Source organism: Rhamphochromis sp. 'chilingali', assembly GCF_963969265.1.
Source record: "Rhamphochromis sp. 'chilingali' genome assembly, chromosome: 6".
Lineage (NCBI taxonomy): Eukaryota > Metazoa > Chordata > Actinopteri > Cichliformes > Cichlidae > Rhamphochromis > Rhamphochromis sp. 'chilingali'.
In genome coordinates, this window is record NC_137933.1 from 38,338,240 (window position 1) to 38,356,659 (window position 18,420).

At 38.8% G+C, this 18,420-nt stretch overlaps 1 protein-coding gene across 5 annotated transcripts in view; it reads left to right on the top strand.

Annotated features, from left to right (window-relative positions):
- Positions 1-17,100, top strand: part of adgrg1 (adhesion G protein-coupled receptor G1) — a 31,286-nt gene extending 14,186 nt beyond the window's left edge. The window contains exons 2-15 of one of the 5 annotated variants that reach the window (XM_080885341.1): positions 6,295-6,364; positions 7,368-7,639; positions 7,963-8,149; positions 8,383-8,422; positions 8,626-8,704; positions 9,647-9,769; positions 9,962-10,078; positions 10,536-10,578; positions 10,689-10,795; positions 10,966-11,081; positions 11,163-11,425; positions 11,504-11,603; positions 11,830-12,107; positions 15,562-17,100. In XM_080885341.1, coding sequence (XP_080741467.1) covers positions 6,295-6,364; positions 7,368-7,639; positions 7,963-8,149; positions 8,383-8,422; positions 8,626-8,704; positions 9,647-9,769; positions 9,962-10,078; positions 10,536-10,578; positions 10,689-10,795; positions 10,966-11,081; positions 11,163-11,425; positions 11,504-11,603; positions 11,830-12,107; positions 15,562-15,689 — 1,923 coding nt within the window. In that variant the 3' untranslated portion in view covers positions 15,690-17,100. Of the gene's footprint in view, positions 1-6,289; positions 6,365-7,367; positions 7,640-7,962; positions 8,150-8,379; positions 8,423-8,625; positions 8,705-9,646; positions 9,770-9,961; positions 10,079-10,535; positions 10,579-10,688; positions 10,796-10,965; positions 11,082-11,162; positions 11,426-11,503; positions 11,604-11,829; positions 12,108-15,561 lie in introns of all 5 variants that reach the window. The other 4 variants (XM_080885340.1, XM_080885342.1, XM_080885343.1 and 1 more) reach the window with 4 other exon arrangements.
- Positions 17,101-18,420: the final 1,320 nt, after the last annotated feature.

Below are 18,420 nucleotides of genomic sequence, written 5' to 3' on the forward strand. Positions count from 1 at the left end.
CTGCTCCGTGTGGCAAATCAAGCGCACCTCTCTGCATTTCCAACATGTGTCACAACAATTAAGAAGACCCAAGGGAAGCTCGGAAAGCTATGCAGAAGTTATTTGGGGAGGAGAGTGACTGCCGTTGGTTGAAAAGAGAGGTAAAAGAAAAAAAACTTCAGTGGTGTGGAAACATTATGGGTTCTACTTGACGTGGATCAAGTAGACATAGTGTGTACACTTTGCTACAGTGTCGTAACTGAGAGCAACACTGCAAAGTTCACTAAACATAGATGTTTACATTTTTCATTTATTTTTTATATTGCAAACATTTGCACTGTTATCAGTATTTGCACACTATTTTATATTATTTTTTAAAGTCATTATTCAATACATTGTTATTGTTAACCCTTTAAATCCCTGTAGAACCTGAACCGCGTAAGCTAGCGCAATAATTTGTTTTGCATATGAAACCAGAGGAGTTGTACTTACATCTTATGCCATCAGCTTGTCCTCGGTCACGGTTCCCTTCCACATAAAGCTTTGCAAAAATTGCATAAAAAGCGCTTGCAGGAACAAAAAAATAATATTCCAGAAACACGCTTTGCCGATCTGATCAGCTGTTCGTAACACTTCCCACATTGAACAAGACGTCAACGCGAACTATCGCATGTCCGCCATTTCCTGTCCGAAACCGACTTCATTTTCACGGAAAATGTAGTTTTTTACTTGTAGGCCTTAAAAGCCTATACTGGTGTTTTTATAAGTCATGTTTGACTTTTCTGAATAGTTTCTGTGATGCTTAGAACTCGAATTGCACTGCTGGAAATAGTTTATTTTGATGCACATGCTGCTTTCTTTGCAAATTTGCATCATAGGATTGTTTTTTGTTTTTCCTGCAGTATATAAAAATTGATGTATCTCCAAAATAAAACTATGAAGACACTCAAAATAAATTTACTGTGGTGGGAAACTATTTTTTGCAACTTTTTTGTATTTAAAGTTTTGAGGGATAAGCCTCTTAAATTTCCCCAAGTAGAAATATATGTAAAAAAAACAAAAACAAAAAACGATTTTCAATTGTTTTGTAGTTTATTGCACTTTTTTGTAATTAATGTAATTACTATGGACTTAATGCATACATATTATTAAAATATGGGCTATAACAGTTGTATAGCAACTTGAAATGCTCCCAAAAATGGCACTACAGCATGTAAAAAAAAAATATATAAGCTCTGGTGGACTTGGTTCTATGGTAGGTCTTAAAGGGTTAAATAAATATCGTCAAATAATCGAGATCTCAATTTCAGTGAAAATAATCGTGATTATCATTTTTGCCATAATCGAGCAGCCCTACCTCAAGCTTCACAGCCACTTCATTACTAACACCTTGGTAGTTCAAGGTTGGGCCCTCGGGCCTTCAGATTGCCTAAAATTTGCGTGTTAAAGATTCAAAAACATTAGAGAAACAATCTTCAGAGATTTTTGTCCATATTGACACAATAGCATAACGCATTTGTTGCAGACTTCTCATGTCCACTTCTCAGTGTAGTTTATGTTTGATGAATGAGAATGAAGAACGGCAAAGACAGTCGGCCTTGATGAGCAGAAACGTTTCAAACTTTTGTGGCAAAATATATTAGGTTTGGATAATTCACTAGCAAATATAAAAGTGTTACATATCCATGTACCTTGGAACACAGATTGCGTACTCCGTCTGGTATCATTTTCTGCCATCTGTGTCACACATTGTTTTGACTTTTGTGCCATAGTGTGAGAACTTGTAAAGATGATTCATATAGGCAGGTGAGTCAGACCCACATATGTCATTACTGGAAAACAGAATCAAGCAGACGGGGGAATCACAAGTGTTGTCTCGTTAACACAGTTGTGGGTAGTTTGAATGGATGCATGTGTTCACATAAATGCTGAGGCAAAGGCTCTTATCATATCATCTTATAAATGTGTAGGAGTGACAAATGGAGTGAATTTAGTTTCTGGATGTGTGGAGTCTTTGTGCTGAAAGGTGAGAAATTCTAAGACTGCTACGGTATGCGAGCACTGCGTCTCACTAACACACTTCCACGTATGCCAGGCTTTGGTCATTGCATCTCTTTCACACCCACATTCACACAAGCATAGGAAGTGAAAGAAAAGGGGAAATTCTTGTGCTGAATTGATCCCTGGCCAGTGTACATGAACAATAGAGAGTGAGTGCAGAATTAGAGATAGTTTACACGACAAGCTGAAATATTGTGTAAGAGAGAGTGGATATATTTGTTTAAATTATTTGTGTCACTGCAAACTTTGCAAAGACTCGAACCCAATTATATAATTGCACATAAAAGATTTGATAATAGGCATCATTGTCACCTTAACTAAGCTTACAGTGTGTGTTCACTCTTGTAGCTCTGGGTGTGGTGACAGTGGCCATTTATTTTTAACCTCTGATCTCTTCGTAGATATAATGAGAAAACTGTAATGAGCAGTTCGTGGGTGATGCTGCTACAAATCATACACTAATGCTGTGTGTGAATTCATCACCACTGCGATGCACCTGATATTTCACCCCAACTCTAAATTTAAAGTTTGGGGATTGTGTTAAGTACGTATTGGGACCATGGACTCTATTATGAAGATGCAAACAATAAGACATAACAAATTAAGACAAACATTTTAAAGCCTCAAGATTGGCCTTCTTACCTATTTATTTATTTATATAAATAGGAACTCTCTTTGATGATATGGGTAGTTTCTAAAATGTACTTTCATGAGAAACGGAACAGCTGACAAAGTAACCACACCCATGTTTATTCACAACTTCATTATTTCAGCTTATATGTATATATGTAGGAGGAGATCAGCTGACATTTTGAGCCAAACTAAATTAGGGTTTTGTGGAAGGATCATTTTGGGAATTTTAGCTCGAAAAAGTCCAAATTGGTATGTAGGTGTAAAGGTCATATGTAGGACTTTGATGACACTATTGTCGTGTTTTTATAACCTTAGAATGATCCTTTTGTATCTACAGAGGGAGGGACTCCTGTTCCTCCGAGTCCACCAGGAGAGACAGAGGTGTGTGTTTAGGTTAAGGTACCACAACAGCTCATTTCTGTCCTAGCATGGTACCATGGTACAAGGGCCACCAAACAAGCTCATCACTTACTGCTTTTGAAGATTCATCCAAGCTCTGGTCTCTTGAGCTTTCGTTTCCGTTGTAATAACATACATGAAACAGACCGATGGAATTGATGTTTTTCCTTAACAGATGTCTCTCTCATGAGACACACTGATAACAGCAATTATCCCATGCTCAAGCTTACTTCTTCTTAAGCCACTTCATTAAGCACACCTTGGTGTTACAAGGTTGGATCCTTTTTGCCTTCAGAACTGTTGTAACATATTCAACAAAAAAACATTCCTCAGATGTGTTGGAGCATATTGACATGATGATATTACACAGTTGTTGCAGACTTATCAGTTGCAAATGCGTGATGTGAATCTCCCATTTTGCATGTGCTCTGTTGGATTAAGATCTAGTGAATGAAGAGGCCATTTGAATTTGTGAAACGGTGCATCATCATCCTGAAATCAGTCATTAGATGATGGCTGTTCTGTGATTGTAAAGGGATGGACAACCATAGCAACAATACTCAGGGAGTCAGTGGCATTTTGGAAGTTATGTACAAAGACTCTACCACTACCACTCTGACCTGCTGACCTGTTGATACAGGACAGAATGCTTTTATTAACACCAAATTCTCACCCATCAAACTATTGCAACAGTTTATCATCTACCTTTGGTGAACATATGTGGATTGTTATTTGAGTAATTGTTGCCTTCTTATCAGTTCAAAGCAAGCTCCTCCTCTGAACAACAAGATATTTTTACACAGAGAACTGCCGCTCAGTGGATATTTTCTCTTTTTCTGACCATTCAAGGTTAACCGTAGAGATAGTTGGGTGGAAAAAATACAGTAAATTGACACCACCAATCACATCGTTTTCAATATCTCATAAATCACTTTTTTCCTGACATAGAGGCTGAAATTATGATACAGAGCTCCACAATGAATCATGTTATTATATCATATTGTATCATGCTATTCTAGTAAAAGTTGTAATTCAGATAAATAAGTTTTCTAAAGATCCTAAAGCCTTGATAAATGAAAAGACAGTAACATATTTTAAACTACAATATCTGTTTAACTGAGGCAGAGAAATATTACTGCACTCCTTCCTGGCAGGTCACTATATTACACATTAGTTTCTCAAGCATGCACCGCTTGAAGTTACACCTTAGCAACTTTTTTGCTTTTGTCACTTTTAAATTATCAGAGAACGAAATGCCAAAACCACACTTTGACACGGAAAATACAAAGGTTTCATTTTCACACGTCTTTGTGTTAGATAACTGAACTGAAAAGTAAACTGTGGGATATTTTGATATTGTCTTCTTGGCTTCATTTCAAGAAGATATCTTATGTCAAACCACAGTTCTGCATCACAAGAAGTGTCGCAGCTGAGAGAACTGGCTGGTGTGACGTGGCATCTTCACAGGAAAGCTAATGTTCAGCTGTCGCTCTCAAACTAAATGCTTGAGTAACAAGTGGTGAGGCTTGTGTGTTGACTGGGATGACCATAGTGAAGACATGTGACACAGATAACGATAGAACAGACTAACGCTCTAAAATTTAGAGCATTCTCATGTCGGTATATATAAGAAAATGCAGTTAATTCAATATGACTTTATTTACATGACAGATTATTATCTCAAGGCAATTTGTACTGTAAGCTAAAAACCCTACTGTTTTTATAGAGAGAATCCTAACAACAGACATCCTCTATGAGTAAGTATATGGCAATGGTGGGGGTGAAGAACTCTCTTTTGACACGAGGAGACCTCAAGCAGAACCAGGCCTTGGGAGGGGCAGCCAATTGCATTGACCAATTTGGGTGTCAAGAGAAGGAAAAGGGAGGAAAGAGGAAGATATAGAGGCAAAAAAACAACAAAGAACTGAGCATGTTAACATCACCGACTTATCAAACTCTAAAACTGAAGCCAGGCCAATAGAGCATCAGTGAAAGTGCCGCATAATGCAAAAAAGTAAGGTAGCATTTTGTGTGTTCATCAAATAAACCTCCTGTTTGTGTGTGTTTGTTTGCTTATTTGTATGTCTCTGTGCATTAATGGGTGGGTTGTGCAAGGCTTATATCTTTCTCAAGTATCGAGTGTGGGTGTTATAAATAGCAAGCTGTCCTCTCAGGATATGCAGTGTGATATTTCCCTGTCTTTCTATTGTTCTTTTTTCTGTCTGTCTGCCTGCTTTGTCTGTGGTTCAACAGGTTCCTGTCTGCTTTTTTGATTATTTTCCAGACATTCTCACTGTCACGCATACCATGCAGTAAACCCACGCGACGTGGTCACAGATCTAGTATTTGTTAGGTTTTAACTTCCACGCTATGAGCTTGTTTGGATGTGGTGATGTAAAGCAATGACACCAGACTAGGATGAGTTTCCGTCTTTGGTTGAAATTGAAAATGACAAAAATGCATTTGTGGTTATTTGAGACATGTCCGTCTGTTGACAGTCATGTGATTCTCTAATATGATGCAAAGTGGATTTTTTTCAAAGAAAATTCCCAGTTGTATATTTTTCTGCTTTAGACACTAACTGGTGGTGGACATGGAAACTGTCAGTATAAGCTTGCTTGACTATTCAGCACTTGACCTTGGAGGAAAAGCAGCTCACTGTAGGGTTATGGAAAGACTGAATTGCTGATGCATGTGTATGTGTTCTCATTCCCGTTACAAGGGGAAGACTGTTTCCATTGATAAGAGCTTAGAAAGGTCGCTGTGTTTATTTTGAGGCTGAACTCATTTGTGTTCACTGATATATAAGGACAGATAACAAACCAGGCGTCCAAATGAGAATGGTATCACTAAGAAAATGTCATTACATTAAACTGGGAACTTTTTGTTTCGTTTTTTATGACTTCATGTAAAAAGAATGTAATTGATATGCTTTTTTTATTTGTTCTAACATTTTCTATATGTGGTTAAAATTGGCTGCAAATTAACACTGTGCTCTTTCATTTAACCATGCACACACACACACACACACACACACACACACACACACACACACACACACACACACACACACACACACACACACACACACACACACACACACAGTTTTAGCCACTGATTTTAATGGTGCTAAATTGCTGTTCTCCTTGCATAAGCATTTACGCAGTTATAAATTTGTTCCCCTTTTAAAACCGTTTCATTTTTTGTATTTCTGCAGAACAGGTGTTAGCAACCGAGCTGCAGCCGATGGATAATCTGAAGTTTGCGCTCTTCTTAATCATCCTCACCACTGGTAAGGTCTTAGAGATACTTTATCTTGTTCATCATAAAGCAAACTGCATTCATGTTGTGCCACTTCCTACATTATACGTTATGTTGCCCTTTTTATAGATATTCTAGAAGAGACATTAAATGAACATGACAGAATTCTCAAAAATATATTAGATTATCAGTTTTTCATAGCATTTCCTTTATAGTATTTTTCTCTATGTGACCTCTGTTTGTGAGCATTAGACAACTAGAGTGCCTCAGATAGTAAGGAAATACTTTGCTGACACAGGAGAGTTAAAGCTTCCACTACCATAAGAACTCTTCGGTCAGTATCATAAAGCAAGGCAGGACACATGGGCTCCAATAGGAATCAATGCAACGCCGAGCTCATGAACTGATCATAAGTTTAAAATTTGTAAATTGTAACTGTGACCTATTACCCAAGTGCTGGCAGACACACATTCATTTACATGTCAGTTTTCTGCCCTGAACCTAAAGTCTAGCCAAAGTAGTGACATTTTAGCAAACAATGCAGGTAGATGGCAGGATTGTGTTACTGAATGCGGAGGTGTAGTATTCATTGCTTTCAGTCATGTAACCAAAGCAAAGCCCTGGAGGAGGAAAATAATATAGCGACAACATGCTAGGAAACACTCAGTACTATAGAACTGCAATACAACCCACTAAGTTTCCCAGTAGCTTCAAACCACAAATATTTAAATCACCTCAGTGAAGAGAAGTGAAAAATATTATTTGAGCACTTGTAGTCCACATTGCAAAGTCCCTGCAAGAGGTCTACTTTAGAAATGCTTAACTTCTCTCTCTTGAATAATCCCTGCCCTTAAACTACCACCAGGATGAAAGCACATACAGTAGAGTGCAGCAAGAGGGTTGTTTTTATCATCTGGACTGGTCACTAATACCATTGTGAAGTAGACGAAATTTTTCATTTTCAAAACAAGTGGGAGAACCAATTAGCTAAATGTGTTAATTATGTTTTAATACTGTGTGCTGTATTTTAACAGTTTCCAGTAACAATGACAATGACCTGGACTGGAACTTTTGCGGCACATGGCACCATGGCAACAACCCCCTGAGCCTGAACCTCAACATCTCTACTGGCTGTAAAGGAATCTCCATTTCAGCCAATGAGAGCTTTCTGTCCATCAACGGGCAGATCACAGCCCAGTGTAGGAGATCTGAAGTGATTACCTTCAAGCACCTTGGACTTGAGTCAGGGGAGGACATCAAGTTCTGTCTGGACTGGGAGCCACTGCTGGACCAGTTAATGCTGACAGTAAGTGATAACAATTTTTAAATTTAAGTGTGGGTTCTAAATGCTATTTTTTTTTTTGTTTCATCATTTGACACCCATTCTTTTACTCAATAACATTAAAGTTCAGGAGAACTCAACTAAAAATGAGCGTGAGGTAGTTAAATGAAAGATGTGGAAAAAGCACATGTGTATAATAATATACCACCACCACATTCTAAAAGCCATATAACAAAATGTAAAATTTATATGATGTTCTGTACACTGCATACACTACACTAGCTAAATTCAAGATTATTATGATAATTTCTGTTTTTTGTTTTTGTTTTTCCTGTTGTGATGTTCAGGTAGGAGAGAAGAAGCTTATTCTGTGCTCACCTGCAAGCCTGCAGGATTCCTGCTGCACTGACCTGAGTGATGGCCCAAACACACAAGAAGCAGACTACGGCATCCTCAATACCGAGATTAATCATGATTTCATCACCGACAAAACACGGATGGCGTACAACTTTCAAGCACATTCCACCAACTACAGTAAGGAAGATTACACATATTGTGTCAGCATATTCTTGATAGAAAATCTATGAATGAAATATATTTAGCAAAAAATAAAATTGATGTTCTGTACTGTTTTATTTGTTCCAATAACTCAGTTTGTCTGTAATGTTGTTCATATTTAGCTTTGCTGAACCAGCATTTCAGATTTCTGTTATCAAGTGCAGCATGTCAGAATCAGAACTTTCTCTTCTTTTCTGTTTTTGCAGCAGAATTATGTGAACAGGCGAAACGGGAATCCGGCCCCAACAAGTAATTTCCTCTCTTTTCCTCAAATGCACCAGTTTATTGCAGGGATATCATGGCAGGATGTTGTAGACTTGATCCTTCCTGAAGTACACAAACTTTGATTACAAACGAGGAGTGAAGACATTAGCTGTCTGATGTAATATTGCTCCATTCAAATGAAACATGACAAACTTATAATCATGGCTGTGCCTGATGTTTGTGTCCAGGTGTGCTGAGCCTCCATACGCTCACAAATCTGATGTGGAGATGAAGGAAGATTTCAAAGGCCACAGCGTCACATCACCTGTAAGACAAACACGCAAAAGTTAAAGAGACTTGTCTTCAGATTAACCTTTTCTTTTTCAAACCAACCAGTGTGAGAAGGCTTTGATGATTTATTTTTAGAGAGTGGATGCTCTTTGTGATAGTGTGTCAGCTGTTGTATTGCAGTGTTACTGTTCTGAACTACCTCATCTTACAATCTCATTTAATTATAGCTACATTATAAAAAAGATAAAATGATCAAAATGTTATTTGTAATAAACTATACTGAAACAAAATGAAATTGAAAAATAATTGAAATTTAATAAAAACTAATGATAGCTCAAGAAGATGATCATTGTGTCAGGGATGAACTAAAAACAACATTTGCAGTTCATTGTAATTAATTTATGTCGCCCACTGTGGCACACGGATATGTTTTTATAGGTAAAAAACAACACTTGAACAACACACAAAAATGTCCCGCTCTGCAGAGTAATATCACCTCTTAAATCCAATTATTAGGTTTCTGTAGGTTTCACCTGAATCACACATCTGCAGAAGTGAGGTTTCACTTTCAGTCATACGACTGGGATGAAGATTCATATTTTTAGAGTTTGCACTGCTGACATTAGCAAAAAACCTTCTTTGCATCTGAGACTGTGTGCTTCCATTTTTAATCCAGACTTACTTTACAGCACATTTTTGAATAACCTAGAGTATTCATGCAAGTAGAGGGGAGAAGTGATGTAGTACAGAAAATAGGGTGGGAGGTTAGTCACATAAAAGTGACTGATGGCAGCATTCTACTGACGATTACAGGATGGTGTTGAAAGCTGACTTTTTTTTCCCTCTAAACGACCCTAAAATAGAGTCATTTAGTAACCCAACAATCTCAAAGCAGAGCCACAAGCAGAGCTGCAGAGTGAAGCAGGTTTTGCTTACATTGTAAAAACTCACAGTTCTTATATGTGCTGTCTTTTCCAGGCCATTGCTGGTAGACCTGTCAAGTCCAATATCACTGTCCACCTCCCTGCTGCCTTAAAACAAGCTGTGAAAAATGTTAACAATGTAGCCTGCACTTTCTTCAAGAACATCTCCCTGTTACAGGTAAGGCTGTTTGCCTTCAGTCGATACAGGCACATATGACAGGATTTCAGGTGACCTTATTTAGCTGTCAGCCTGCAATTTTTTCCAGTGTTCACATTTGCGATTCTATCTGGAATACTTTTGTTGCTTTGTGTGCAAATATTTATGCTGCATTGTGTAAGATGAAGGTCAAGTTGTGTGTGTTTGTTTCAGGAGGCTCACAAAACTGCCAAGCCTATCAATGATGTGGTGGAAATCACGGTGGAGAACGAGATCATCAGAAATCTGCCTGAACCCATTAGGATAGATTTTTACCATGAAGCCGTATCTGTAAGTTTGTGTGTTTCTGTGGCGTTTAGCCTGTATCAGTACGCTCCCCACCCACTTTATATTACTTAAAGCTACTTCCTTAAACTGACACTTACTGTACCAAATAGTAACTGCTGAAATTGACTGCAATGTGCAGCAGTACAGATGTCAATACACACACAGGCTGTCAAATGTGGCTCAGGTGTGGATGCTGTTAAAAGACAAACAAGATGGTTTTTACTTCCGTGACGTCTGCATATCTACCTCCACGGTGCAGCAAACACACAGAAACCACTTATAGGTTTCTTTTCTAACCTTATGTCTGGCAGAAACAGACTGTTGTTTATGCAATTTATGAGGCTGTCTATTGCATCTGTGCAATGCACACAACAACACATAAAAGCACCTGTGACGTGGATATTCTTTGACATTGTGGTGACATTGCAGCTCATGTCTCTCCCCTCCTTCTTTATTTCAGAAAAGAAAAACAAGGGCATGTGTTTCATGGGACACCAGAAAAGGTTGGAACCATTTAGAGATGAATATTATGTGCTACTTTACATATTTATCTGTATTTTCGTTTATCATAATTTTCAGCAATGCGGATTGATTTGATATTTCCCTGTTGCAGATTCTCTGCAGGTGAACTGGTCGAAGGATGGATGTAAGACAGAACAGAGTGGGGAAAACCACACTGTGTGTCAGTGTAACCATCTGACGTACTTCACTGTGCTGGTGGTGAGACATGCGGATACACTGCTTTTCATACAACAAATAAACAACAGACAGAAACCAATAGTGATGAGATTAGTAATGATTTTTAAAAGATACACAGAAATCAACAGTCTTCATTGTACCAGTGTGTCTTGTGAAGGCCATGTTGCTCACTGCACTGTTTCCTATGGCAGGACCTGAATCGTCAACCAGTGCCCCACCTGCTGGAGCTTACTGTCATTACATATCTGGGATGTGCCGTATCTCTGATCAGCTGTGTTGCTCTTATAATATATCTCTGCAGGAAAAGGTACAGATGTTATTAATGTAATATACAATATAGATATTTTTTTTATTATTTTATTATTTTAACTTTCCACTGACTTTCAAGGAGGCGATCAAAGGAGCAGTCCTTGCCCATCCATGTGGGCTTAGCTGTGTCCCTCGCCTTCCTCAGCCTGATTTTTTTCTTCAATGGAGTCCTGGCTAACGTGGGAGGGGAAAGTGTGTGCACTTGGGTAGGAGCAGTACTTCACTACGCCCTCCTCTGCTCCTTCGCCTGGATGGGCATCGAAGTGTTGCACACTTTCTGGTTGGTCTACATGGTCTTCACCCCCCGTCTGAAGCCCTACATTTGGAACCTAGTTGGTTTTGGTGAGTTTCATTTCTGAAATGTATCTCGTGACACATAAAGGTAAAGCACATGTAAGACTCTTGATTATTCTTTTCCAGCTCTTCCTGCTGTTCCCGTTGTCATCCTGGCTCCAATAGGTGATATTTATGGGCTCATAGAGGTGCCACCAAGCGAAGACCCTGAGAATCCATATAAGATGTAAGCCTTTCCTTATCTGATCTAAAATTATTTGGAAAGTGAATAAATACAAGCACATGCTTGTATTTAAAATCATGCTTTCAAGGCAACAGCAAAACATTTCAAGGGGATTATGGGAATCTTTAATAAAATGCTGAGCATATTTTGAACATCATTTGGCCTTTATATTTGCATTTTTATTCTGGATTTTTTTTTTCTTTGTCTTCTGACTGTTTGATTTTTCCAGGTGTTGGATGGATATAAATGAGAATAAAGGCTGGCTAGCTTTCTGTTTGACCAACATGATGACTCTGGCCCTCCTGGTGTCATCTGGCCTTGTGATGCTGTTCCTGGTCTACAGGCAGATCCGCACCAGGGATGAATGGAAACAGAACCGAGTGGCGTTTCTCAGCATCTGGGGCCTCAGCTGCTTATATGGGACCACTTGGGGTCTGGCCTTCCTTAAGTTTGAGCCCATTTCTACCTTTATTCTCTTCATCACCTGTATCCTCAACTCATTTCAAGGTCAGTGCTTTTGCTGTACAGTGATTCCAGATTACACTTCAGGTTTAAAATGAGATGTTATACTTAAGGACAAGTACCATAAGGATATTTTGCAGACCATCACGTGATAGATGAGCAGTTCGACAGTCATGATGACTGAGAGATGCTCTCACTCTCATACATTCTCCTACAGCTGTGCGAACACTGAACTGCTCCTGATAATACAGCTCACATGGACTCTTTGCTTTTCAGACAAAAACCAACATGGCCACTCACTTGTAAATATCCAGCAAAAGAAAAAAGGAAAAAAAAATTAAACTGAGGCATGAAATGCCATGCATCTTCATCTTTCAAAATCCTTCGGGAGTTTCCAGAGGCATTATATTATGCTGGATACCCCTAATTTGCATATAGAACCCTACACCTCAACTTTATGCAAATAAGGAATGTGTACCTCAACACCACATAGCCTGTAACACAATGCAACTTTACCTCAGTGTGTTATGTAGATGTTTTTGTAGCACAGTAGATGGAAACAATGGAAATGACAGACTCCTTGGACACATGCCATTGGCTTTGCAAACATGATGAGCTCATGTTTATGAACTACTTTGCATTTGTTCTTATTTATGAATACATTCCAGAAAGCTGTCAAAAGAGGATGATGATGCTTCTCAACATTAAATTACATCATTGTCATCTAATAAATACACAGATCCAAAGAAAAAGTGACTTGGAATAATCTCCACGTGCTTTTATAGCTTTTAACTATTTATAGTCGGTTGTTAGATGGGAGTATATTCATTGTTGGCTCATACACTGTGACTGTACATGTGGAGCCAGTGGCCTATTGTATCAGTGTGGGAATGAGACAATGGCCATGATTAATCAAGGCCTTCAGTTGCTGTTGCCTATCAGAGACAAAGCTGTTTCCTCTCACATGCAGCATGCTTGTTTTTGATTCAGCACCAAATATGTGATTTATTAACCCCATTATTGCTGCATAGTGGTATCAGAATGTGTTCTATGCCAGCCATATAACATGCAGTGGCTAAATGCTACGTCTGTAAATGACCCTACCTACAGGTGTATTATTTTCTTAAACATAGAAACAATTTAGAGCCCAATCTAGCTGTTTGCTGACATGACATTATCTGCATTTATAATGGCTGTACGTTTGTATAGAATAGGATTCTCTGCAACTTCCTTGTTGCTAGCACACAAGCTTGGAATGGTACGAACACAAAGACCATCTGATCCAAGCAAAGGCAGGCAGCATAGAAATGAATAAACTATGTCTCGTAACAGTAAAACAAGATTAAAGATTATTTTTAAACTGAATCGTTATGATATCATTGTAAGAACTACCACATAAATGATACCACAGATTATTTATTGTATTATATTTTTGTCAGCAGAAGTTGTTGTAAATAATATGGTTTATTTTTTACAAAACAGAATATAATTTTTCATTTTCTGTTCATCATTTTTAGAGTCATTGTTCAGCTACATCCAGGCAGCTGATAAAAACACGAGTGTATTGGTTCACCTCTGTACACTGTAAAATAATTTATTTTCAAAAATTCTTTAAATAAAAAAATATTAAAATTATGCAATATCTTTGAGTTAAAAAAATATTTTAAGGCTTTTGAATGATTTTAGAAACACGTGAAGTGAGCTGTTCTGCTGAGGAATGATAAGATAAGATAAGATAACCTTTATTAGTCCCACACGTGGGAAATTTGTTTTGTCACAGCAGGAAGTGGACAGTGCAAGAGTTATGAGGCAAAAATTAGAATACAATAAGAATAAATACAGTACACAGCTGTACAGAATAGAATAAAATAATATACTATATACAGTAGAATAAAATAGAATAAAAATATACAATAAGATAAAAATAGAATACGAATGCTATATACAACTGAGTAAAAATACAACGATGCCAGAAAAGATTATTGCACTTAGTGTTATTGCACATGTGTGGATGTGTGTGTTTGTTCAGTTAAAGTCTTTGTTGTGGAGTCTGACAGCAGTGGGGAGGAAAGACCTGCGAAATCTCTCCGTCCCACACCGTGGGTGCCGCAGTCTCCCACTGAAGGAGCTGCTCAGTGCTGTCACAGTCTGCTGCATGGGGTGGGAGACGTTGTCCAACAGGGATGACAGCTTAGCCGCCGTTCTCCTGTCACTCACCACCTCCACTGGGTCCAGAGGGCATCCTAGAACAGAGCTGGCCCTTCGGATCACCCTGTTCAGTCTCTTCCTGTCCCCAGCAGAGATGCTGCCGCCCCAGCAGACCACACCATAAAAGATAGCAGAAGCCACCACAGAGTCATAGAAGGTCTTCAGGAGTGGGCCCTCCACCCCAAACGACCTGAGTCTCCGCAGCAGGTACAGCCTGCTCTGCCCTTTCCTGTAGAGGGCGTCTGAGTTATGAGTCCAGTCCAGTCTGTTGTTCAGATGAACACCAAGGTACCTGTAGCTGTCCACAGCCTCAATGTCCATACCCTGGATGTTCAGTGGTTGCAGTGGAGAATGCTTGTGCCTGCGGAAGTCTACCACCAGCTCCTTGGTTTTACTGGCGTTGATCTGGAGGTAGTTCAGCTGGCACCAGTCCACAAAGTCTTGAGTCAGTCCTCTGTACTCCTTGTCGTCCCCATCAGTGATGAGGCCGACTATTGCAGAGTCATCAGAGAACTTCTGCAGGAAGCACTGGGTGGAATTGTGGGAGAAGTCTGCAGTGTAGATGGTGAAGAGGAACGGAGCCAGAACCGTTCCCTGTGGGGCCCCCGTACTGCAGACGACCCTGTCCGACACACAGCCCTGAGTCCTCACATACTGTGGTCGGTCGGTGAGGTAGTCCAGGATCCAGGTAGTGAGGTGATGGTCCACTCCAGAGTTCTCCAGCTTGTCCTTCAGAACCGAGGGAAGAATGGTGTTGAAGGCACTGGAGAAATCAAAGAACATGATTCTCACAGTGCTTCCAGCGGTCTCCAGGTGAGCGAGGGAACGATGTAGGAGGTGAATGACGGCATCATCCGCTCCAATGCCAGGCTGGTAGGCAAACTGAAGTGGGTCCAGTGATGAGCTTGTTAGGCGCCGAAGCTGAGCCAGGACCAACCGCTCCAGGGTCTTCATCAGGTGGGATGTCAGAGCCACCGGCCTGTAGCTGTTGAGGTCCTTGGGGCGTGAAGTCTTTGGCACTGGTACAACACAGGAGGTTTTCCAGAGCTGTGGTGGCATTTACTGCAAATAACAGATATTAAAGGCTCATTTTTTATGTAGTATATCTGAGAACGTTTTGCCACTGACTTATTCTTACTGCAAATCATGCTCGTTTCCTGCTAGCATATTTACTGCAAATTTTCTGTCCCTATAACACTCACGTCAAAGATTTTTTAAAACAATCAGATACTGTGGCAACTGAGTAAAAACAATCCATTTTGAATCTTGGTTTCTCGTCTGTCGCTCACAGGTTTCTTCCTGATGCTGCGATTCTGCATGCTGGACTGGATGCAGAAGCAGGCTGGTGGCTCTGGTCTTGGCAGCAGCAGCACCGGATCTACCAGGCAGCACATGCTCCAGGCCCAGGAGAAGAGTTAAATGAACAAAGATGCAGAAGCCGGACTTTGAATGTAAAAATAATGCCAGTATACCACCAGTGATGGAGGAGCTGGAGGTCGACCAGGACGTTTCTCCTGGAGGAGTGTTCTGATGAAATGTGTCTGTCAGGGGTGGTAACTGCAGGAGAATATGAGCTACAGCTAAAAAAAAAAGGTACTGCAGGTTCTCCATATATCCTACGTTTCTTAACTCTGTAACTCGGTAGTAACGAGCACAAGTTAGCTGTACGGGCAAACACAAATATGACCTGCTGTGTAACTGTAAAAGTGAAGATGGGTCAGTATTCCTTCCCAAACATAATCCAGCTGCTGTAACTTCTCAAACTTTGAGTGTACAAACCTTTTTTATTCACTCTAAATTATTTATTCTTGAGCTTGTGTTCTATTTAGTAATCATTACAACAGGAGAAAAAAGAAACATTTTACAAAATATATTTGCTGTTTATTTATAGCTCTATATGTCACACATTCTGAGTTATAATTAATTTTGGTGGCGATTAGCTAAATATTATATATCAATAATTCACTCAAGTTGCATTACAAAAAGGCATTTAATCACTTGATTCTTTTAATTTAGGCCCGTGGCAAAGAAATGACAGTATCACTCAGGAACTCCTTAATCAGGCCTAAAGCCTGCGTTTGCAGAAAAGCTAGACTGGCTCTAGTTGTACAGGAGGGGGATGTCAAAGTTCAAACTAACGTATGTGAAATTAGAAATTGTAAGTTGGAAATAATTATGAATTATTCCCAACACGGAAATTGCGAGCAGGAATAGATGCAGGTTACTGTTCTATTGTATATAAAAAAAAGAAAGCTATATAATACTATTGACGATGTTTTGAACTTTAGATAAGCTTTTTATTTTATATTTTGTATCATGTATGCTTTTTTATAGCTGCTTCCTAAGTTGTTTAAAGTAGCACTTTAGATTTTCGGTCATTTAAACATGTACTTGTTGAGCCTCAGTGAGTTTTCTTTTGAACTGTTTTAATGTGCAGATGGTAAATTCCATATTGCATTTGTCCACACTGTAAATTAATAAGTGAATATTTTATAAATGAATCCAGAGTGACTGTTTTTCTTTTTTTCAAACCTGATTATCAGACCTTTGTCTTTAAAATGGGCCAAAATGCATTTATTTGGTTGGATGCGTTCCAGTAATAAATAGAAATGTAAAATTGTCATGTATTTCATTGGCGTTATGTTTCAGTCATGTCCAGCAGAACTCACATATGTAAGCTTTTAGATACTGTGATGTTTGCACTTTTTTCAAAATTTTAAAACTAAAATATATGTCACTCAATTTAATGTGTATATTTTGGTTTTCTGGATATATATTGACTTTTAATTAAAAAAAATCTTTTGGTTAAAAATGTCGAACTGCTGTGTGTTTGTGTAGATGCATGCCACACTGCACAACAAGAACATTTGCAGCTTGCTGTTTTCCTGTTCCCTCCCTCTTATCTGCTTCCTCCCCTGGGTTTTGTTTTTTCTTAATTGTTGCTTTCTTGCTGCTTGTTTTCCATCTCTATTGTGATACAGTGCGTACGTATTTGGTGGAAGAAGCCAGCCTGATACTTCGAAGAAAAAATTCATGGCTTTTCTTAATGCCTCAAAAGACTTTCATTAATAAATTTCATGATAGTGTTTTACATTTTTTTGCACCATAGCAATAAAATACATCCTTGCTCCTAGCATATGGATGTCACATTATTCTGTCTTTTCAGACATGGTGTCTTTCAGAGGACAGGTCTTTGTTCCAAAGATTCAATGGAAACATTATTTCATCATCCTTAACATGTAATATATTCATAATAAACTAAATAAAACAGAACACTTCACACTGACTTTCCCTATTGAAAGGAATAATAATACATTATACTAAATATGCAGGCCCTAGCCTGGCGACCCCTATTGGATACAGACACCCTGGTCAGGAGGGAAGTAGTGTTACCACTATGCCATCCAGCTGCTATATATACACATTGTGCCAAAATCAAGTCTTAAAATCATTGTTCAAATTCATAATTGGTCAATTTTAGTGTTTAAAGGATAAAATGATTATTGAAATTGCATGTATAATTCCTTGAAGCTTAAAAGATCACATTTTGAGTTTAATCAAAGAATTTGAAACTAGCACATGGTGAAAATATGCAAACTCCCCAGGACCCTCGTGATGTGAGGCATCAGAGCTCAAAAGGTTACCGGTACTGTTGCATTAATAAATAACTTATGACTGGTTGTTTTTGGCTGCCAGCAGTTACTTGCTCTGTGGTGAGCCTTTCATGGTTTTTGCTGTTTAGGAAACAAGACCCATCACTTAAAGTTATTTTGTAATACACTACTTTGTTTTTTATGCATTGCACAAAAGGTCTACAGCTATGAATGTGTCCTGGATTTTTGCGGGTGTGCTGACATGGATACATTTGTTTCATCACCTGACATCTCACTAACAGAATATTGGCACATTCTGTTCAAGTACCCCTCTGCCCCATGCTTCTAACAGGAATGCTCTAATTACACATGTGCTTTTTACACACTCACATCAAGTGCCAAGGGGCCAATATAACTGAGAGAAGTGATTAGGAACATGACAGCAACAACTTGATGATACTATTATTTGTAGCATCCTGTGATGACTTTTTGTCATCTTTTTTGCCTCAGTGTAAACACAATTAGTCCCTCTTTGGTATCGGAACAATGATATGTCG